This window comes from Rhinatrema bivittatum, chromosome 1, assembly GCF_901001135.1.
Source record: "Rhinatrema bivittatum chromosome 1, aRhiBiv1.1, whole genome shotgun sequence".
Taxonomy (NCBI): Eukaryota; Metazoa; Chordata; class Amphibia; order Gymnophiona; family Rhinatrematidae; genus Rhinatrema; species Rhinatrema bivittatum.
The window spans coordinates 537,062,475-537,086,149 of NC_042615.1; the positions used below are offsets into that span (position 1 = coordinate 537,062,475).

General features: G+C 43.4%; 1 protein-coding gene across 4 annotated transcripts in view; it reads left to right on the plus strand.

The window, feature by feature from the left end:
- The first annotated feature begins 6,228 nt into the window (after positions 1-6,228).
- The window catches only part of PTBP3 (polypyrimidine tract binding protein 3), a 389,014-nt gene continuing 371,567 nt past the window's right edge, over positions 6,229-23,675 (plus strand). Inside the window, exon 1 of one of the 4 annotated variants that reach the window (XM_029614330.1) lies at positions 6,229-6,264. In XM_029614330.1, the coding sequence (XP_029470190.1) occupies positions 6,244-6,264 (21 nt within the window). In that variant the 5' untranslated portion in view covers positions 6,229-6,243. Of the gene's footprint in view, positions 6,265-6,546; positions 6,790-23,675 lie in introns of those variants that run through there. The other 3 variants (XM_029614322.1, XM_029614348.1, XM_029614338.1) reach the window with 3 other exon arrangements.

Below are 23,675 nucleotides of genomic sequence, written 5' to 3' on the forward strand. Positions count from 1 at the left end.
TGTCAGCATAATATAGTAAATAGTACAGTACAATCTCATGTGCAGAAAATGTAAACTCACTGTTGATAAGTGCCTTAAAAACACAATAACAAATCGAGAAAAGTGATCTGGCACTGAATGTCAGCATAATACAGTAAATAGATCGGTACAAACTAGGCATGCACGAAAATATGCACTTGGCGGTTCTAGGGTGTTTCAATATCTGCAAGAAAAGTGAAGGAGATGGGAGGGGAAAATTATCAGAAATTGAAAGTCGGCATAAATGGAGTAAAGTCACGAAGTTTCAACCCACTGCAATAATTCTTACTGATTGTGCAAGCATTTAATAATAATAACCCACTATCATGTTGGACACGAGCAAGTAATAACCCACTATCACTCAAGTGATAGTGGGTTATTACTTGCTCGTGTCCAACCTGAAAGAACACAAGACTTTTCTCATTGAGCTTAATTTGGCATCTGACTTTTTTGTTTGAGGGGGGGAGAGAAGAAAAGCAACATTTTTAGTTATTCCTATATACTTCCTGGTCAAGCAGAACCAGCCTCTACTGGCTTACAGTCAGGCTGATACAGAACGGTGCGCCCAGCTGAGCGCACCATTTAGCCCGTTTGGCTGTGCGATTTTGACACGCTATTATTACCCCTTATACTCGGGCCGATACAGTACAGTGTGCTCCAGCAGAGCGCACTGTTAACCCGTGTTTGGACGCGTGTTTTCGACGCGCTAGCTTTACCCCTTATTCAGTAAGGGGTAATAGCGCTTCAAAAACGCGCGGCCAACCACCCCAAAACTAATAGCGCCCGCAAATGCATGTTGATGGCCTTATTAGTTATTCCTGCGCGATTCAGTAAGTAAAATGTGCAGCCAAGCCGCACATTTTACTTTCAGAAATTAGCGCCTACCCAAAGGTAGGCGTTAATTTCTGCCGGCACCGGGAAAGTGTACAGAAAAGCAGTAAAAACTGCTTTTCTGAACACCCTTCGACTTAATATCATGGCGATATTAAGTCGGAGGTCTCAAAAGTAAACAATAATTAAAAATTAAAAAAAAAATCTTAAATCAGCCCGCGGGTTGAAAACCAGACGCTCAATTTTGCCGGCGTCCGGTTTCCGAACCTGTGGCTGTCAGCGGCCTCAAGAATCGACGCCGGAATAATTGAGCGTCGGCTGTCAAACCCGCTGATATCCGCCACTCCTGTTAAAAAGGAGGCGCTAGGGATGTGCTAATGTCCCTAGTGCCTCCTTTTACTGCGGGCCCTAATTAGCATATTTTTCTTTATTGGATCACGCGCCCAGGACACTGGCCTGTGCGCACGCTGGGAGAGCGGGCGAGTGCCCGCTCTCCCGCGTTTCTTTCTGTATCGGCCTGCAAGTAAGGGATAATAGCGTGTGGAAAACACGCTACCAACCCCCCCCCCCCCCCCGAAACAATAGCACTCATCACATGCAAATGCATGTTGATGAGCCTATTAGTTAGTACCCACAATACAGAAAGTAAAATGTGTGGCCAAGCCGCACATTTTACTCTCAGAAATGAACGCCTGCCAAAGGCAGGCGTTAATTTCAGACAGCAGCGGGCAAGTGTACAGAAAAGCAGAAAACCCTTTTTTTCTGTATACCCTCAGACTTTAATATCATAGCGATTCTCTGTCATATATAATATCATAGCGATATTAAGTCAGAGGCCCCCCAAAAAAAAAAAATCTGCCCACGGGTTGGAAGACGAATGCTCAACTTTGCTGGCATCCGTTTTTTGAACCCGTGGCTGTCAGCGGGTTCGACAACAGACGCCAGTAAAATTAAGCGTTGGCTGTCAGACCCACTGACAGCCGCCGCTTCCACCAATAAGGAGGCACTAGCGATGCGCTAGTGTCCCTAGCACCTCCTTATTAGCGCGGGCCCTAATTTAAATACAGAATCGCGCACCCAGGAGAGGTGCCTGGGCACCTGTTGGGAGAACAGGCGCTCGCCTTGGAGCGCCGGTTCTCCTGTGGACTTTACTGAATGGGCCTGAGTGTCATGAGTCTTCATTCAAAACTACCAGAGAGGAGACTACGCCCCTCCCCTCATTTTTATACCCACCTGTTTAGAGCCTTGTACAGTCACATCCTTCTCTCCTGTGTGAACATGACCGTGTAGCGGAGAACACAGAGCCACTTAAAAGAAGAAAAAACAAATCAGCAAAACAAAGTTGCAGGTGGTAAAAAAACAAACAAACTAGTATCCTTAAATTAAAGGAACACGTGGAGGACTGAGGGGTGAATTCAATTGCCTGCTTGAGGTGATGTTTATTGCTTTTATTGCCTGTGAAAGAAAGAACTGAGACGGGAGAAGCCCTTGAATATTTACCGCTTCAAAAGTAACAGCTGTTTTGACGCAGGACATGACAGGGCGAAACCGGAAGCAAGCCCCATAAAATCGGGCTTGCGTGTGGCGCGCAGCCGACTCCGGCGCGCTGCCTAAGGGGAGAGCAGTCAAGGACGGCTTAGCCCGGCTTTGCCTGGATTTTGTCCTGGATTTTGAAGAAAAATATTCTTTGCAGTTAGGATTTTTTTGTTTTACCTTTTTTCACCTCTCAGTTCCTCTTTAAAGAGTAAACTCTATTATATGAATATTATTGTTGCGGTCTTGCCCGCGAGGAGCGCGGGCGGGCTCTGCTACCTCATGCGACCAGTCGGGCCGCTGACGCTGCTGCCTCCGCGGCAGTCTTGCTGCTGTGTCAGGGCTCCTCCCCGACTACCATTTGCTCTGCACAGCGGGGCCGACCCGCCGCGAGCTCTCCCTCGCGATCCGGACCCTCGCTGCTGCTCCTGTGCCTTCCGACGTGCTGCAGCCGATGCCGGGGTCTTCAGCTGGAAGGGAGGCCATCCCTGCCGGTGCCTGCTACAGTCCGGGTCCTCTCCCAGCAGGGAAGCTGTCCCTGCAGCCTTCTACAGCCCTCTTACTCTTCCTGCTTCTGTCTTCGTGGCTGGGAGCTGCTCCAGCGACCTGCCTTTCACCCAGCCTCAGTCCAGGGCTGCTCCTGCTCCCTGCCTACTTCTCCTTGGGCCTTCCACGTGGCTGGGAACGCCACCAACGATCCTGTCTCTCTTCTCCAGCTTCCTTAGAGACGGGCGCGCGCCTCTCTCCACTTTTCAAGGGCCAGTCAGGTGTGGCCCTCTGCTGACCCCTCTGTGGGCGTTGTCCTCTTCAGCGTCCATTCCAGCTTTGCCTTCGCAAAGAGTTGGTCACTCCTGGGATCCTGCTGTCCTTCGCTCCAGGAGTTGTCCTTGTTCCAGCACTTCTTCAATGTCCTGTGTTTCCTGTTCTTCGTTGGAGCTCGTCTTGTCCTGTTGTCTACGTTCCAGTGCAGATGTTCACCTGCTGATCCTGATGTCCGTGTTCCAGCCCTAAGGTCTGTCTCCTGATCCAGTAATCCGTGTTCCAGTCCAGATGTTTGTTTTTGATGTCCGTGACCCAGCTCTGATGTTGTTTCTCCTGATCCTGAAGTCCGTGGACCTGTCCAGCTGTCCTGAATCCCTGGTTCCTCATGCCACTCTTCCTGGCGTGCCATGTCGTGGTCCGCGACCAGCCCCACGGGCGGGCTGAGTAGGGTGCTTCGTGGTGCAAGGCCTACCTCACTTCTGCAGCACTAGCCTCCAGGAGACTTCTGCTTCAGTACTTGTCCCTGGTCTACGGATTCCCTAGTGCTTGCTCTGTCTGTGCCAAAGACTCTGCCAGAACCTGTACCGTCAGTGTGGTCTGCGACCAGCCACTGGCGGCTGAGTAGGGCGCGCCTCGGTTCAGGCCTCTACAGTTTCTGAGACATGTTCCTCTTCATTGCTCCACATCTCGTCTAGAGGCTCTTTGAGTCCAGCGTGGTCCGTGACCAGTCCCGCAGGTGAACTTTGTAGGGCTCGCTGCGTTGCAGTCTCATCCCAGTGCTTTACCTGAGTCCTCTGATTACCTTGAACTTTACCTGAGTCTTCTGATTACCTTGAACCTTGCCTGAGTCTACGTCTTCTGTACCTCGTTCCTGAGTGTCGTCTGTGCAACCCAAGTACCTTGTTCCTGAGTCTCGTCTGAATCTTCATGTTCTGCTCTTCGCTGCCTTGGACTCCATCCGGCCTGCCGCTTCTTGCCGTACCCTGCGGCAGGTTCGAAAGGGCTTGGAATGGTCAGAGGACTGTTCATAAGACCACCATTGCGTTGTTGGTCTTCCAAAGCGTGCAGGTCCGGAGGAGGGTCAGTATCTCCAGCCATCTGTCTCCAGTCCAGGCCATGCTCGGGCATGCTTCGCCTACCGCAGCACCTCTTCGAAGTTCCTCTGGGGTTGAGCCGTGGCCCAAGAACACCCATCTCCTGGTAAGCGGACCGCTCTTCTAGCACTCCACAGCAATTATGGCCTTTCTGGAACTAAAAGGGCCCAGAGGTTAAATAACTTGAGTTATGCCCCACACTAAACAGAAGGCCAAGTTAAGGCTTTCTGCAATTTCTCCAGATAAGAACTCTGGGCAACAAAAAGTATCAGATTGGCTTGGAACCCCAGTAATTAACCCTAATGGACAGACCGCTTTAGAAGAAGGAATGGAGCGGAACCCTTCTTCTATGGGCCCTGAAATATCTTTAAGTCCTGGGGCACTGAAGACAACCCCCCCCCCCCCCCCCCCCGGCAGTGAAGGGAATCTCCCCTTAGTTAACCCGGGGAAAGTACAAGATACTTTAAAATAATCGGGAGCTCCAGGAAAGGAAAGAATTGTTTAAAGATGACAATTTAGAGACTGAACTACAACCTGCACAAGTTTCAAGTGAAGTTGTACAAGATTTGGATATTGACACCTTGCAGCTACGCCCTAATGTGGAAAGTACACCAATTGTGAAGACAGACACCGAAATCCAACAGGACACTATTGGAACTGTAATACTAAGACCATCTAGTATTATGTTAGAAAATCTATGGAACTTTATTGCTAAATTAGATTCTTCAATTACTAAACTTACACAAGAAGTCAGAGTAACTAATAACTCCTTAAAAGAAAACTTAGAAAAAGTTGAAGGTCATCATAAGAAAATTAAGGAGTTAGACAAGAGATGTTGGATTTTTTCTAAATTCTCACAACACCAAATTAAGGTAGAAAATGAACTCAAAAAAAAAAATTTGAAAATTTAGAGAACAATGAGGTCCTTAAATTTGAGGGTAACAAATTTTCCCATATTAAAACAGCTGGGTCCAAGGGAGCTATTTAAAGAATGTTACACAGATGTTAAAAATACCAGATGCAAACTACCCAGTTATTGTGAGGGCCTTTTATGTAGGAATAAGGCAAAGAGATCAGGTAGGACTAGAATGAATACCTGTAATTTCACAAACAGATCAGGGATATATGGATCAGGGCCCTCTATTAGAATCCTCTATTAATATCTCTGAGTTGATACAAAAATCACAAGAAGAGTTAGATATAAAAAATAGAGGTACTTTGATAGTACAATTTGCCTTTACTACAGACAAGGAAAATATACTAAGACTTTTTTTCCCGTAATAGCTCAAAAACCTTTTACAGGCAAAAAATATGGATGTACCCAGATTTAGTTAGGACCACACAACTTGTAGGAAAAGTTTTCTTGATTTAAGAAAAGAGGTATTAGATATAGGTGGATTTTTTTCTTCTGAAATATCCTTGTAGATGCATTATTAAGAGTTGAAGGGAAAAGCTACTCTTTCCTAGACCCAGAACAACTTAGGAATTTTTTGGAAGGGAAAAACATCCAGTTAGACTAGTAAAATGGGGGACCCCATAACAGTAGTAATATGTAAAGATTTAAATTTATTTTTCGCTCATAAGTTATTCCTTATAGTTTACACTTTACTTTCTTGAAGTTGAGGAACAAGGGAAAAGTAGATTAACATGAGTAAAAGAATATTTGATTTGCTATTGACTGTATTTTCAAATGTCCTGTTCTGTGATTTCAGACATTATGTTTGTAACTTCATCTTTTCTGAAAATTCATAAATAAATAAAAAAAACAAATTAAAGGCAGACGTCCTCCTTTACGTTGAGGGCAGTTGTGAAGCAGTAGTTTCATGAGCCAGTGCGTTTCTCCCTCGGGATGCATGTCGGTCATGATAGGCTCCCACCGGGCCATAACCTGCGGTTACGGACCCAGCAGCGTTGTCGCCTCACAAAAGCCAGGAAAGACGCTGCGCTAAACTGCAGTCAGGACCTCGTTCTCATTTGGCGTCCATCCTACCAACTTTAATCAACGATGACGATTTGTAGGCGCAGGGTCAGTAACAATGTTTTAATCTCATCAGACGTGAGAGGATCCTCCGGCAGCAGCCAAACCCCCCCTTGCCAGCTGTTTTTTCCAAAAGGCAGGGGAGGAGGCGGGGCTTCCGTGCCCTCGCGCCGCCAGTTCCGGATCGATTCGAAGCGGGACTGGGCACGGCCTCCGAGTTTGGCAACGTCGCCGGCAGGGCGCAGATGAAAGGAGAGGGCGTGGCTTTTGTGTGCTCCTCTCTGGTTGGCTCGGGCCTGCGGGGCAGGTGACGAGCGGGAGAGGGCGTGGCCTGCGTCCTCTCGCTCTGGGCACCGCTCCTGGCGCTCTTCGGCGTCTGGGCGTGGCCGAGGCGTGCGTCCGGTCCCAGGCAGAAGCCTCGGCGCCTTGTCTCCTCCCTAGACCCCCCCCTCTCCGCCTTCCCCGTTGCTCCCTGGTTCACCCAGGCCCTGAGTGCGTCCTTTCCTATCCTCTCTTCCTCCAGCCCCGCGCGCGCTCCGGTCAACGTTCTCGCTCTCCCTGTGCCATGGATGGGTAAGTGCTCCTCTCCCGTTAGGGGCAGGGCGGCGCCCCGGGCTTACCCGGCTCTGCTCCTCGGTGCGCTGGCGGGAAGTGGAGGGGGAGCTGGGTACGTCTTCCTTCCCCGTCGGCCGCGCTTGGGCTCTTGTGACCCGGTTGCTCTCTTTCGCGAGTGCGGTGACCGGGCGTCCGCCGTTTCTTCGCCTCGCCGAAGAGGGGAGGGGGGAATCGGTGTCGAGCAGCTGAGCGCGCCTCGGGGCTCGAACGGGGAGCGAGGGAGGAGGGCAGGGCAAGGAGCGGCGTTGTCTTCTGCGCGCTGGTTCCTTCCTTCCGGGTAAGCGCTGGCTTTTTTTGCAAGGCCTGACTTTGCCCCTGTGCGTGTTTCGTTTATCGAAGAAACGTTTCAGCAGCCAGGAGGAAGGTGATTGGAATCGCTTCTGGGCTGAAATCACCCAGCAGGGGCGAACCTAAAATCACCAGCAGGCTTTAGGCGAGGGGGCCTGGGTCAACTTTGTACGACTTTCCGCGGCCCTTTCGCTCTCGGGCGGGCGCAGTCTGAGCTTCGCGGGTTTGGGTTGCGCGCTGCAGCCGGCAAGTAGCAAGGAAAAAGTTGGGGCAAGCTCGTGCGCTCTGGAAGAGCAGCGGCTCAGTCCTGTGGCTGCCTAGCACTTCCTCTTAGAAAATGGTTGAACGTGACTCGGTGAGGAAGGAGGAGGTTTGCCTCGTCTTATGTATTTATCGCAGCACTCGGGCTGTTCCACAGGTTAGAGCGGAGCGAAGCGCCAGGTGCTTTTCATTCTCTTACTGCCGAAGAGAGAAATGGAGAAGTTAAGCCTTCCCTCTTCTTTGAGCTATGTTAATGAGATTGTTTGATTTTTGAGAGCCGCCCGAGATCGTTTTATATGAAGGATCCTCCCTTTGCAATTCGTAAGCTTGCTTTTTTTTTTTTTTTAAGTGGAAGGATCGAGTTGTCTCATCTAGCCACCAAGCCTTTAGATGAGAAGGCGTTTGCTAAAGTAAGGGGCAAAATGCTTATCATGCCAGGGCTATGAAACCGGTTTAGTGACACAGGAACCATGGAAAATGCCCTTCTGCCGCTTCCAGCTTTTTCTGCTTTTGTTAGGGCGCCGAGGAACCAGGAAATAACCAAAGGTTTTTTTTTTAATTTGCTGATCTGTTTAGGATTGTGTATGTGGGTGTTTGTTTTTTTAAGAGGGCAGCCTGTAAGTAGTCGCTGTACCTGCGAATCGGTTTTGGCCAGTGGATTGCCTTGCAAATTTAATTAAAACCTGCTGCATGGTCTTTGATATTTGTTCTTTTATTCAAATGCAATTTGGTTGTGCCTCGCCAACTGTTACAAAAGAGAGCTTATGTTATAGTTACATTTAGATATCGGTGATTGTTGGATGCTTTATCATGAGCTTTTTTTGTATGCTTTTCAAGGCTGTATGGCTATTAAACACCGTTCAAATTATTTTTTTGCATAGGTGCTTCAGTTTAAGTTTAGTCACATTCTAGGTATGTTAGATTTAAATTTGTGAGTTTTTCTTTTTTAATCCAGATAAAGCCAGCATCTTATCTATTTTTTTGTAATGATGCTTTTGACAGTTGAAATAAAATGTGTATAGAAATAGAACCTGTTCACAAAACTTTCAATGCACAAAGCAGTTGAACACACAAATAATTAGGGTGATGTTTTGTGTGGCTCAGTCATTTCTATGTAAATTGGTGAAAACAAGATTCCTATATTTAAAAAATGGATGAAGAGCAGTGGAAGGCTGCATTGAACTGAGTAATTTCCAAATACTTCGAGTACATGACCTTAACCAGCCAATTATTATTCATGTATATTTTTGTAGTCACATGGATCTCATAATCCAAAACTGGATCAGTTTACCTGTTAACATGGGTTTACTAATCCCTATCAACATTTTTAAAGTGTGTGGCTTTATTTTGGACAAAAATCATTTTGATTTTAAAAGGTTGTAAAGGGAGATCAAATCCTGATTTACTTTCATCTACTTTGCCACCCTCCACATTACTTTTTCAGTATCAATTTCTGATAGGTATGGATAAGAATTTATAAAGCTCTACGTGAATTACTCAACACGTTTTTGCCTTCTGTGTGGTTTAATGTTGGTCAAATTTGTTTATAATCTGAGTTTCCAATGTTTTGTTTTCATTTGGGGTTAAAAACTACAAAAAGATAAACATTCTTTATTTTGTTTGGTATACAGCGCAAGTGGATAGTATTCTATGTTTGCCTATATTAAATGTCAAAGTGCCAAAAAAGTATGCCTTATAAATTTTCCTTGTGGAGCAAAAATGAATCTCTTACACCAGTCAATTAGTAGCACAAAATAGAGAATCTAATGGTCAGATGGTTTGTTTGCCTTGCCTGGCTCTTGCTGCTGTTTTTATATTTGCCAGTAGACTGTGTGCTGTATTGGGGTACACTGAGGTAAAGCAAACATGGGCTGTTGAATTAACCATATCTCTTGGATTCCTGTTTACCTTTTTTCTTATAGACTCAAAATGAGAGAGAGCCTTTAGTAAATAGGGCCCTTATCTCTGTGGGGTGGGGGAGGGACAGCATTGGCACTAAGGTAAATAATAATTTTCTTCCTTTTCAATATCCTAATTTGTTGTTCTAGTTGAATATTTATGAATTATTGCAGCCATCCTTCCATGGAAGGAGTTTTGACAGTTATTTATATTTTTAGACATGCTTTTCTAGATAACTCTCCAATTCTGTTAACTCACAGAAAATATGAAGTACTATTAGGTCTGATAACCTTTACATAAGCAGAGTCTTTATAGGCCACACTGGAAGGGAGCATACACTTTCTGATCAGTTTATTTTCTTGATGTACATTTTGAAGGTATTACTTTCCAGTTTGTATTGTGATTCTCTCTCTTCTCTCAGGTATCCTTGACTAAGGTCCATTTTTTTGAAATGGTTTTCTCCAAAAAATTAATGTCTTTGAATGTAGCCTGGAGCTGTGAAAAATGAAAGCTAGACACATAGGAGAAAATGTGGTGTGACTGTTTGTTTCGTGATGGTTCACTTATGAAACGGTTCTTTAATACTTTGTGTATCCTGTTTTTCCCCTAAAGGTTTTAACTGTTTTGTTACATATGAATGTAAAAGCATATTTTAACTTTTGAAAGTAACAAAGTACACCTAATCCAGTTCAAAACCTGGACAATGGTTGGGGAAGTGTTAATTGACTTGTACTTTTGAATTTATTAACATAGTAACAGTATATGAAGCTACCCTAAATTGGTATCTATACATTGTAAATGAATTTTGTATTAACATTTTATAAACTGATTATCAAAGCTTTGTTTATCTTTATAAATGAGTTCATTTCTAATTTGTGAAGAGAGGGAGATGAAAAAATATGGAAGAGGCTAATACAAGATTTGAAGACTGTAGGAATGGAAAACCTGGAACAGTTAGCTTGTGGAAGAAATTTGTACTCTTTATGTGATTGTGATTAAAAACATGGTATGATTTTGAGTTTGATATATTTACTCCTTCCAAGTGCCTATGGTTTTCTTTTCACTTCCCATGACATGCCTAATCCTCACTGACTTTTTTTTGGGGGGTGGTTGTGTAAACCTCCAGGACTAAATCTTGCCATACTACAATTCTGGCTGCATGAGTTGGTGGCAGTTACTTTCCTTTTCTCTCTGGAGCTCCATTGCTTTACCTTTTGTAGGGAAGGAGTCTCAAAGCCAAGTCTCCTATGCTGCAGTGCTGAGGTCAAACCAAAGGGCTGCACAGTCCCCTTGCTCGCTGTGTACCAACTTAATTTTATTCAGCAGGTTTGCATCACATTGTTTTAGTTTGAGAGAATTTATTTAAGGGATCAAGGACCTCCAGTCTTTTTTGGGCTGGGGGGGGGGGGGTGTGAATAGTAGTATAAGTTTGGGCAAGTGCCGAGTAGCACTTGTTAAAGGTCTATTCAGATATAGGGTGGGTTTTTTTTTTATTTTAAAGCTCAAAGAAATTTGGGTATGTTGGAGCCATTATAAATGCTCTCTTTAACTTTGTTTGCTCCACCCATAAAGGATTATTCATCCATATGTTTACATGTTTAATTGCCATTTTGGATTCAAAAATTAAAATATATTTACTCATGTCAGGCCTGGAATATTTCCCACAGTCATACAGCTTTTTTTTTTTTTTTAAAGAGCTCTGCTGCATGTGTTTCAGTTTTGGTCTGAGGAACATCTGGGTGGCTCATATGTGGGTGGTGCTGGCCCTCTGCCCTCCTGTCATCAAGGCTCATCTGGCATTGGCTGTAGTTTTATGGCAGGCAAGGCATCAGCGCTATTAAATGGGGTCTTGTCTCTTTCCACTTGGTACAGTTGAGATATTCTATAATACAATTAACAGTAGTCTTTATGAAAAGGGGTAGGAGGAGGATAGTACTTAGCCATCATATAGCGAAGTCAGCGGAAAAAAATTAAGCTATGCCTCGGTTACTCTGTCCATTCTAATATGCACATAAGAGATGTTGAGTCTCCCATGTTAGTCTTGCCCCAGGGCAGATTTTAGAGGAGGAGACTGAAAAAACAGTGCCTGAATAGAGTCAGGATGATGGAGCTATTCTTTTCTGTGTGGATGCCTAGCCTTCCATGGTAGAAAATCACAGCTTTTGTGTTGTGATAACCCATAACAGGTCACCGATTTTATGTGGCAACTAGCTCTTTCTCAGCAGTGGCAGGAGACATGCTGGGTATCGGTCCTCTGTCTTGTTTGCTGTTTTCTGGTGGTCATGCTAACCTGCATAAACCTGCCTGAGGATCATATACTTGTACTGAGTAGGGTAGACGGCTTCTGTGAGAACTCATTTCTCCAGTATAATAGTGGCTATCAATTGCATTCATGTGAGCTTGGTTCCCAACTCCTTAAAGGAACAATCTGAAAATTCAAATGTGCTTTTGACCACTCTCTCTCTTTTTTTTTCCTGCTGGTGACTGTTTTCTAGTTCTTTGTCATGATGTCAGCAGATTAATGCAGTGCCTCCTGTATTGGTATATGTATGTATGGATGAGACACAGAAGAGTGGCATGCTGGAACCAGTTAACATGATAATGTTACTAGAAGCATTACTTTGGTAACACATGTCAATAAAGTGTCTTGAATGTTGATGTCTTCATAGTATCTAGCTTTTTGTGGCATGCCACTTTGTGGTTGTAGGTGAGGTTTACTCCTTTTCTCTGCTGAGCTTTACAGCTGTACCCATCTCTGTAATGGAGCTGTGAGTGTATTACTATATGCACCTTTTGGGCTGCTAAAAAAAAACCAAAACCAAACAAACTCTTCTCAATACACTGGAAACTTTGCTTCTCTTGCTTCTGCCCAAGCAAGCAAGATGTTGGTGTCTTTGCACAGCATGTGTGTCCAGCAGTCTTGTCTGATCCTGTGAGGTAGCTGTGAAGGGTCTGCATCCCAGAGAGCTGAAGCAGTATGCTGTCGCTGTTTTCTCCTCTGCTGTTCAGGTTGCTCCATGGTGTGACAGATACGAAGATATGCTTCTACTTTTCCAGTTCTTTAAGCTAGTTGAAGCCTGTCTGGGCTGTCAGGGCAGTCTGTCATTGGGGAAAGTGGAGTGCTGCTTGCTTGGAGCAAGCAAAATGTCTGCTTTACTATCTGATGAGCCAGTTCTGTACTTCCTTGGCTAGAAGAGGTATTCAGCCAAAGAGAAAGAATGTAGACCTGGGGAAACCTTTGTTGTAGTATTCATGCTGGCTTTCCTTACTTTGTATCTTCCCAAGACTTCGTGATCATCTTTTTAAACTCCAAAAACCTTGTCTTGCTATTGCTTTATTGCCATTATTTTCTATGGAAACAGGCTAGTAAGTATTTGAAAGTTGTTTGAGGTAGTGAACCAGTCGAAGTGTCGGTGAGTGCTTTTATTGTCTCGTTTATAATTGTGCTAATGTCATGCCTTGAGCACACTCCATGCATTTCCTCTGCCTCATTTGAGGTGTTGCTGGATGTCTGCAGAGCAACTTTGCATGACTCAAAAGAGCTTCCTATATATTGTATTGAAGCTGCTAATTTAGTACATGCTGGAAAGCAGGAGCAAGCTTAAAACCATGTGTAAAGTAGGGTGTGGGGGGGTGTAAGCTTTAATTGGGGGTCACTGAGATGCACAGAATGTCTTGGCAGCATTTTTAAAACTTGGATTATTTTTATTTGAGCTAGTGAATACATTTTTGCTGGACTTTTTTTTTTGTGTGTGCGTTTTTTGCGTGGGTGTGATTCAGATCCTCTGAGCAATAAATATTCTAAAGAGCTTTACCTGTTTTTGTTAACCAGGTTAAGTTTGTATTTTTTGTAGTTTATAAACACACACATTTCCCTTCTCCCTGTAATGTAAGAATTTGTCAGTTAAACAAGTTTACTCGGCATAAACTTCCCATAGAGTTAGTGTTTTCTAGAAATTGATATGTTAAACTCTGAAGAAGTGCACTTATTTTGAATGAACCCTGACCAGGCGAAAACATTGTCTTCCAACAAACCTAGTAACAGGCCTAGCCTTGCATCTACTGCTTCTACATGTGCTTGGCTTTTTATTGAATGTATGTTGACTTAAGATTGAGAAATACTTTGCATCCTTTGATTATACATGCAGTTTTACAGTGGAACACAGATTCAATTAGAAAACAGAATGTTAAGTAATAGCCCAAAATTAAAATTTCTACACATTCAAAGAACACAAGAGCAGGAACTGCACTCAATTATAGTTCATACAAAGACAAATGCAGAAAATATTTCATAGTCCATATGGTCTTCAAACAAGAATTTTATTAATCCAAAAGTGGCAACTCCACTGTTTCAATAACAGTACTTTCACAGGGTCCCCCGACATGGACCCGTGTTTCACCGAGGCTGTGTCGGCAGGGACATTACATTTATCTTTTAGGATATTTCTAAAATTAATCCTGTATTTTTACTTTTGAACTGTAAACAGTTGTGATGGCATGTCTAAACAGTATAGAAAAATTGATTAAATATCAAAATGGACTATGTAAACAATTGGGCTACAATCCGACATACAGTTACTTACAAAGTTAAGATCTAAAATTACATTACTGAATATTCACTGATGACACTTTTACAGGGAGCGCATATAGATAAGGTGTACTGGGGTTTTAAACGTTATTCAGAAAAAGGCGCAAAAAGCTGAGCAAATCAGGATACAGGCAAACTCGGACCAATCAGGATTGAGACTCCATTCCAGCTCTTTGTTCAAGCCATTGGGTGTAACAGTGTCTAAAGTGTATATCCACCTCTGTTCCTTAGGGATTAAATACTCCAAATAATCCCAATTCCCCCCCCCCCCCCAATGACTAGGGCGAGAGACAACCTCAAGAACAAAGAAAAATAAGTCAGTGTATGAGAGAATTGAATCCAATGCTCAACCAATGGAGCATTGCCACAAAGATTTCTAATATTGGATCGATGCTCTATAATCCTAGTTTTTAATCATTCTTGACGTCTTACCCACATAGAGCTTTGGACATGCGCACCGGATAATGTACACAACCCCCTCCGAGTTACAATCTGAGAATCCCTGAAGTACATAGGTTTTCTTTGACATCGGGTGTTCAAAAGAGGAAATAGTATCTGTGTAAAAGGACACACTGAACAATGTCCACAGGGTTTGTGTTTACCCCTAATCGAGTGGTACATGTTTATTGCACAAAAATCTGAATGTTAGCATGTCCCGCAGATTGTTCCCTCTGCGGTATGTGAACCGTAATGGACTTTGAAAAATGTTTTGGAGGGAAAATGAGTTCCAGTATTTATGGATGTTAGTCACAGATTTGCTGAGAGTGTAAAAGGGTAGTATACAATTAACTATAACATCTGAAGGTCATTCTTGTGGTAAAAATAATAAATCCCTGTTGACGTGCAATGCCCGTTTAAAGGCTTTTTTCAATACCTTATTGGGGTACCCCCTCTCACTGGGCTGTCATCTTCCCTGTGAAAGTACTGCTATTGAAACAGCGGAGTTGCCACTTTTGGATTAATAAAATTCTTGTTTGAAGATCATATGGACTAAGAAATATTTTCTGCACTTGTCTTTGTATTAATTTCTACACATTGACATATTTACATAGTGCCTTTGTCCAAAACGCCTTAGAAAATAAGAGCTGTTAACTGAGAATTTAGCAATACAGTTCAGAGATTGAGGTCTTATGTGACACTGTCATATGTGCAAAACCTATGTGGGGATACTGGATACCACCTATTTAGTCCTGGAGGAATATTTCAAACTGTGAGTTGAGCTCTGACTGAGTAAGGGAGAAAACTACAGATTGTTTGGTGCAAGAGTCCAGGGTGTTTGAATATAGGGTGGGGGAAGATTGTTGTACATGTCAGGAGCTGATGAGTTGAATGTTGAACACCAAGAAAGAAAACCAGTTTGTGATTAGGGGAGTTTGAAGAGGTAGAAGGTGGGAATAATCACAAACTAAAATTTTCTAGGCACCTCCTTTGTCAGATACAGCACCCAACATAGTAAGACTCCTTTGTTTTCCAATTTTATTTTCCTTTTTGCTTTTTATATTTTCTCCTCCAGCCTCTCCCTCCACTTCATTTCTGTTTGCAATCCAGTGGCTTCTGCTCCTTCACCCAGCCTAGCAGCAAATGTTGAATTTTAAGATCCCAGGTGACTCAGATTTTTTTTCCAGCCCTGTCTTTTGTCTGTATAAAAAAACAAACTTGGATGATTTATCTTGTGATTTTTTTTTTATTGCTTATTTCCTCAGATTTTATTGTATTTCATTGTTATGACTAATAGGTTTTATGTTCAGTGTTAAATGAATTTGTTTTGGACAGCAGCTTATCCTTTCTGGTTGCACCCTCCAATTATCACTTCATCTGTTCCCTGCCCTTGACTTTTCATGCCCCTCTTCCTCCAGACCCTATAATCTCGAACTAGACTCTTATACATTCTGTACCGACACCCAGACCAGCTATTGCTTCTTTCTCTTGCACTTGCCTGATGAAAGTGCTACCCAGCTGTCACTTCTAGCACTTAACACATATCTCAAACTCCAGAAGAAAATGGCTGCCATTCTTCTTTTGCCCTCTGCTTGCCTCCTTGACCCCTTTGTACTTTCATTTCCTTTCCTCATCCACACAGTATAAAAATGTCCAACTTGAGTTTTGTAAATCCTCACTATCTCCCTCCTCCCCAGCTGATTTGATTTACCAATCAGCAGACCATATCCCCCTTTGACTACTGTATATTCAATTTACAAATTATTTGCCCAAGGTAGAAACAGGTTTTTAAAGCTTAAGCGCCAGCCAGGGGGAAAACATTTCTTTAGCTTTCTTTCTTACTTTATTTATGTTTCTAGGCCACTTTTACATTACTGAATGCTCAAAGCAGAAATACAAAAATATGTAGAAAAATAAAATGTACTTGGATTTATCTGCATTTTTTGATTATGAAAGGAGATAAGTGTGAGGAGAGCCCAAGAAGAGACACCACTGGAAACGTCAGGACTTGGAAACGAGAAAGTGCATGAGGTAGTCATTGACATGGAAGGTGATGTGGAAGTCTTCATGGCCCTTTTGATGTATTTTGTGTTTTTTGTTTTCCTCAGAATGCAGTTTAGTTAAGATCCATTTCTGTGGAGTGTTGCGATTGAATGTCTGAAGTGCCAGAAAGTGGCATAAGGGACTCGTGTGCTTTGGAAAGGCTATTCTGTGCAAGAATATCTGTTTTAAGGATATAAGCTAGGCTTCTGGTCTCTTGTGATACCATGGTAAGAGCAGCAAAATTCATCCCTTACAGCAGAATTGCCCGGGCCTCACCGAATTGCCAAGCTGCCAAGACCCGGAAAAGAAGAGGCAGTGGGATGATGCATTGCTTCTTCTCCAGCCACCACCATCCCAGAAGAGAAGTGGCATTGGTGGTGGTGGAAGACTGCATCGCTTCCCTTTTAACCCCTCTCTGTCCCCAAACTGCTCACTTGCCCTTCTGTAGGGGAAATAGGAAGACTGCGATCTTAGTGTTTTGGACCATGATGTCATCCTCTGCTGGCGCCTGAGTGGAATTTGGGTGAATGAGGGAGTGCCAGGAGAAAGTGAAGGAGGGTGGGAGAAAGTGAAGGAGGGTGGGAGAGTAACTGAGGGATTGTGGGATGGCAGTGCCATCCTCAATATGAGGGAGAAAATGGTGCTAGGTGGGGAGTGTGAGGGATTCACTATGGGTGCAAATGGAGAGAGATTAGGGGGGTGTAGAATGTGAGTGAGAGGACTGGATGGGGTACTGGGGTGTGAAGGGATCAGAGGCATTGGTGAGGTGTATAAGGGAAAGAAGTGGTAGGGTGTGAGCGTATGTGGTTTCCTTCCTTACCCATCCCATTCCTAATCTTCACTCCTCTTCCACTCCTATCCCAATACTTCTTCCCATTTCCCTATCCATGATCCTCCCTTTCCTTAACCTTCCTGAATCCTCCATCCTCTTCTCCCTCTTTTTGTGCCTATTTTCTTCTCCATCCTTTCTCTCTATCCCTCTTGCCTATGATTTTTTTTCCTTTAAGGTCCTCTCCTTCCTTTCCCAGCCCCAATCTGAGATCCTTTTTCCTGTAATAAATAACCAAATGTTTATTTAAAATCTGTTAGCTTGCATACTCCACAGATCGTGATGACTTACAATAAAAACTTAGCCAAGAGTAGCAAAACATTGATATTTAAAGACAAGACCAACTGTGCTGGAGATTTACAGTGGCATGCAAAAGTATTCGCGCCCCCCCCCCCCCCCCCCCCCGAAAAGTCAGCAGATTTGTGTGGATTACAAATGACACTCAGATTGTTCCAGTCAGTATGCTTATTGCAAACCAGTTTGCTCTTAAAATACATTTTCAAAGTCACAATTCATTATTTCTCTGTAAATAAAAAAAAAAAATCTATCTGAAAACGATGCATGCATAAATACTCAACCCCTGTGCTGTGGGAGCTCCAGGTTTACACAGATGAAAGATATATTGTCCTAACAATTGGCCTCTATCTGTGAATGGAAAGCTGTGAAAATTAAAGACAAAAGAGCATTCTAAGGAAATTAAAGATATTATAGACATGCTGAAGATAAGACTATGAAATACTATCTAAACTCTTGGATGCCCCAGTGAGTACTGCTGGATCAATTGTGAGGAAATGGAAGCTATATCATACCACTCGGTACTTTCAAGACAAAGCTGTCCCTAAAAACTCAGCATCGGAGCAAGGAGATTTGTGAGGAAAGCCACAGAGAGACCAACAATCACTTTGAAGGAGCCTCAGAGGTCAATGGCTGAGACTGGAGTGGAGGTGCACCAGCCAACCATAGCAAGAGTTCTGCATATAACTTGCCTGCATGGGAGGGTGGCTAGAAAGAAGCCTTTACTGAATGTTCCTCCTGATCTGTTACTCGGGACTAGGTGCACTCAGATTTTCCCATAAAATATGTACATCTGGTCTTTAGTGGGTCTGTGTAAGTAACAAGGATAGGTGTTAACGAGTAAACCTGCCTGTACTCTTTGGGCATGGACACAGTATATGGAGCATGACATGGATTTAGAATATTTTAGGACGCAATGCAGAAAATAAGTTCAACAGGAAAAACAAGTAGAACATTACATTCTACTGCAAAAAGAAATGTTGCTGGACAAAGTTTAATGGTAAACCTTTTTAAGGAGCTCCTTTGAAGGCTATGTTGAATGTTAAGTTCCTTTCTGTTTTATCAACAGACAACTGACATTTTATGCAGAACCACTATTCTTATAGGTTAAAAACCTTTTCCTCATAACTTCAGACAATTAAATACTGATAAGTCATTGCTGCTGTATAAGAAAATACCCAGCCTTTGTATTTAAAAAAAAGTAAATGATAGAAAAACACATCTGAATTCAACCAAAAGTGGAAGTACCATCACAGAGAAGGAAGTGGTTGGTGCTGCTATCCTTATACAGGTAAAGACAGGACAGCTTGCCAGCAAAAGATCCTTTGTTGACATACTACTTTGTGCATTTACAGACCCTTGATCCTTTCTCTGGCATCTTTAGTATAAGACACCCTGAGAAAAAGAGGAAAAAAAAAATCTGTACCCTCTGTGCAGTATTGATGTTTGCTCTTTTCTCCATGTGCCTGCTTGAAACATTTTACTAGCAAACCAAACATTCATCCCTGGGAAATTTCCCCCAAACACTTCATTAAGTTGCTTTTGTATGCCTGTGCCTTTGCAGAACCTCATCTGTTTGAGCTGTACTTCAGCCTTTTTGAATATAAAACTCTTAGAGGTGACTGAATTAAGCAACTAGGTTAGGTGATCTGGATCTTATCTTTTTATAAATGTTTAAAAACCCTTTTTAGGGGAGTCACGTGATGTGGTGAGCCAGGCAGGAAGGGATTCCCTAGCTCTGAGGGTCTGCTCCACTTATCACCAGTAATCCTCCTCAAATTGCTGAGATCACTAAATCCTCTTACCAATCAGCAAGGGCATATGTCCATTGAAAATCATATGCAGAGGGTTTCCCCCATTATGTCGGCGGAAGGAGGTAAGAAGGACAAGGAGAAACCGCACGGCACAGACTCTAATGGCGCCGGGCAGCAAACCTCCTAAGGGAAACTTGATGGTAGTAACGATTACTGACATTAAGGATGTGGTCTGTGCCGCGTTAGATGAAAAATTAGCTGCAATCACAGCTCACGGAGGTAGGTTCAGGCTACCCTTGCCGCTATAAATCCCCACATTGATCAGTCGAAGGCCAAATAAGCATCCTGGAGGATGACTAAGCTGGCGGCGCAAGATAAGCAAATAGCAGAGCTGGACAAAAATAACATGGAGACGGGTCCCTTGTCTCGGAGATCCTGGGACACTGTATTTAAGAAGACTTTGGGATTACTGCAGAATAACAAGTGTCTGGAAGCCAGGGGATACCGGATAGGGCTCTGACATGTAGAACCCAGTTTCTAACACCCGATCAGATTTGCGGGCCTTGGGTTGAGCTCCCATGGCACGGGGACCATTCTGGCGCACCTTATTAAAGTATACAGAAACATTGATAGCTGGCAGTCCTTGCCCCTCTCCTTAACTGGACGTATTCAATTGTTTAAGATGACTATACTACCGAAATGGCTTTACATTTTACAAATGGCACCATTATGACTTACTAAGAGATTCTCAGTGCTTCCATAAACTATTACGGACTTTCCTCTGGCAGGGGAATAAAGCACGGTTGTCCATGACTGTTTTTATCAAGCCAGTGAGATTTGGAGGTCTGGGGTGTCTGGATCTTTAAACTGTATAACTTAGCATGCAGTCTACACTACATTTGGGACTGGCTCTTCCAGACCTCCATCTTTAACCCATATCAGAACCTTCTGGCTTGGTATGATGTCCCTTTGCTTAACCCTTATTGCAACTAGATTTGCAAAAAACCCCGGGTCATCTCTGGTCCCATGAGTTATTTAGCACCTGTAGAAAAGCCTGGCAGCATCTATGCAAATTACACAGGCACAGATCTCACATGACATCGCTTATAACAATTACTGGGAATCCATTGATTTTCCCCCCCCCCCCCCCCCCAGGACTTAGAGTCCACGTTTACTAGATGGTGTAGTCAAGGCCTGATCTATGTTTATCAGTTGTTTGAGGCAGCTACAAGAGAGAAACTGGACTTTTCTGCTTTGCAGCAATAATACAAACTTTTATACCGGCAGATCTTTACTCACTCCTCCAAATTAGGCATTTCCTAAATAGTCACTCAACAGACTAGGGGGAAACTAGTTCAAATCAGCAACTGCGAATGGTTCTGATACTGGGAAAGACACAACGCCGCACCATTTCCTATTTCTGTAAAACAATGAACGACCATGGAAAGTTCTTCCTACTGGAGACATTACACACAAAGTGGATGAAATGGCCCCAATTCTGTCACATATGACACCTAAAAAAAAAAAAAGTGTTTGACTCTCTCTGAGATCTCAGAAAATGTCTTACTCTGTGAAACAGAATATACATTTCTATGGCAACTTTATATACCACCAGATCGAGCTTTTCTTTTTAAGCTTACTTCCTCAGATCTTTTGCATAGAATGTAAGCAAGCGGTGGGCACATTTATTCATTACTTTTGGGAATGTACAATTGTATTACATTTCTGGGATGGTATCCGCAACACCTGCACACAATTGCTTCAAGCCACACTCCATTTAACTCCTGACTTTTGGCTGTTTGGTCCTGCTGAACAGAATCATAACACTCTCTAGTTCTCCATGCTCATCTTTTCTTAGGCAGAGCAAAGGTGCTTGGTAAAGTTATATTGCTTAGATGGAATCACGGGGCCCAACTCATGAACAGCATTTAAAAAAAAATGATCCATCTTCGCCCTTTAGAATATGCCATAGCTCTGTCTTCTACACTGAAGAACCATACACGCAACCACAAAAAATTTGGGAACCACTTCTAAGGTACCTTTCCCCCACCATTTCACCAGTCACGGGTTGAAGTGGTGACCCCATGCAATTATGTGTTTCACGAATGTACACAAATCTCGTATGGCACAGGGCTATCTCTTGGCTTCTCACAACTTTATTTTTATTATTATTATTGGGATTCAAAAACCCTCACTACTTTAACGGTGTGTCCTTGCACTACCCAAACCCCGCCTCCTTACATACCTATAAACGAGGGAATTATACACTGAGCCTGATGGTAATGGTAAAGGTAATACATGTACTTTTTTGTAGCCTTTGTCTTTGCAGTACCAGGACTACTTGTAGCAACTGGGCTCTCTGTACTATTTGTACTATCTGTACTATTTGCATTCTTTGTTTTAAGGGAATACTATGTTGCCCCATTCTGCTGTACAGCTGGGGAACTGCACTCTTCTTAGCTGTATAGGTCCTATCAAAATGAGATGTTGAGGTGGAGCCATACTATATTATAATGTCCTTAGAAACATAATGTACAATATGTTCTTAATGTAAACGCTAAAGGATTGGAGGAGAGGATAAAGGGGGAGTATGGGAGGCTAGGACAAGGGGACATTACGGGAAAATGTTGAAACATGTTGATCTGATGTATGGAATAGTTGCATTTTGTTGGAAAACTAACAAACAGTATAAAAAAAGACACAGCCCTTTTTAGCGCACTACGAACAACTAACTAGCTGTGCTTTTTTTTTTTTTCCCCTCTCGAGACCAGCAGAATATCAGTCCTCGCATGTGGGTGACATCAGATGGAGCTCAGCTTGAAGGTTTGACTTCAGATCTTCTAGAAGTTTTGAACATGCCTACGGGGCATGTGCAACCCTAGCCACTACCCTGTGTCCCATGTGAGGTCCTTCAGTCTTATCTTCTCCATGGAGCCAGCAGGTTGTGGTTGTTTTGACTCTTCTCTCCACATTGGAATACATTTTCCTCCTTGGTCTGCAGAAAGTTTTTTGTGGAGCACTGTGACTTCCACTTCACTCTCCTAGGTTTTTTTTTGGTACTATTCCAAGTTTCCTTTTTCACCAGGCGGTGTGCTATTATCTGCTTTGAGACTGTATCAGTCAGATTTTTTCCTCCCCTAATTATCAATTCATTTGATTTCTCTTTTGATTTTTTTTTAAACCAGCTGTCTCTGAAAGAGAAGGCCAGTGGCTTCAAGTGCCCCTTGTGTGAAGAGATCATGTCCATCATGAATGCCATGATGTCCTTTGCTTGATCATGACATCTCATGCTGTTCCCTGAGGGGGTATCTTTCCTGGCTGGAGCTCATAGAGTAACTTTTCGGTATCAGAGGTGTTCATAAAGGGTACCAGGGAGAGCATTGATGTCCTCTACTTCACACACCAAAAAAGAGTGGGGCGATAAACCATCCTTTACTTCCCACCCGAAGAAAGTGCAGGGATGTTCTTCAATTACGGTATTGCAGAGCTCTAGTTACATGCATTGAGCAAAGGTGAAGAAGCATAGATGTTGATCTCCATTGATGCGCAGTGCTAGAACAGGGGACATTCCAATGGCAGCCATGAATCCTCCAAAGCATTCATGTGGGAATTGTGCCAGTCACTGAGGGTCCAAGTATGAGCTTCTGATTTATTTCTGGTGTTCCAGCAGTATGTGGCCGCTTTTTTTTTTTTTGCCTTGCTGGCATTGGCAGTTTTTGAGGACCAACTGTTGGATTTTCTTCTCAAGGTCCTGAAGTGTAAGATGGGAGAGCTTTGGTACATCAGCTTCTGACTGCACTGGTATCGATGCAGACTAACCTCCAGCCTCTTCTGGGGTGACAGGAAGCATTTGGCAGTAGGACTTGTATGCTGATTCCCATAGGGGAATTGGCATTGGTATTCAGTATATTGGGGAAGATGTTTCTGCAGTATGCAGACATTTTATCAGAATCTAACTCTAACAGTTAAGTGCAGTCCTTCTTTGAGGCTTTGACTGCTAGTTGGGTGAGAATGCTCCATGCCCCCTACATACCAGTCGGGCTTGGACTTGAATATTCATGGAGGTGTTTTGATCTGAGGACATCTCTGTTCCGGAAGAGTCAATTGGTCTCTCCTCTGACCCCTGTCCTCCACAGGAAAGGAGAAAGCCTCCCCCAGAGGGATCTTTCCTTAGCTCACTTATGAAGACTATGGTAGATGCCATTCTTTTTGAGTTGCAGGAGGACAAAAAAATCCAGGGCCAAGATGCCTGATATCCTCCACTTCTTGGAGGATGATATGGGTTTCATGGCAGTTGCCCCCTTCATGAGATCCTTCAGGTTACCTAGATGAGAATGTGGGAGATTCCCCCCCCCCCCCCCCCCCCCACCCATGGCTCCTGTTAAGATGGTGGATGTGATTTTATTATGTCCATAAGGCTCCTGGATTTGAGAAGCAGCAGTTACTGCTT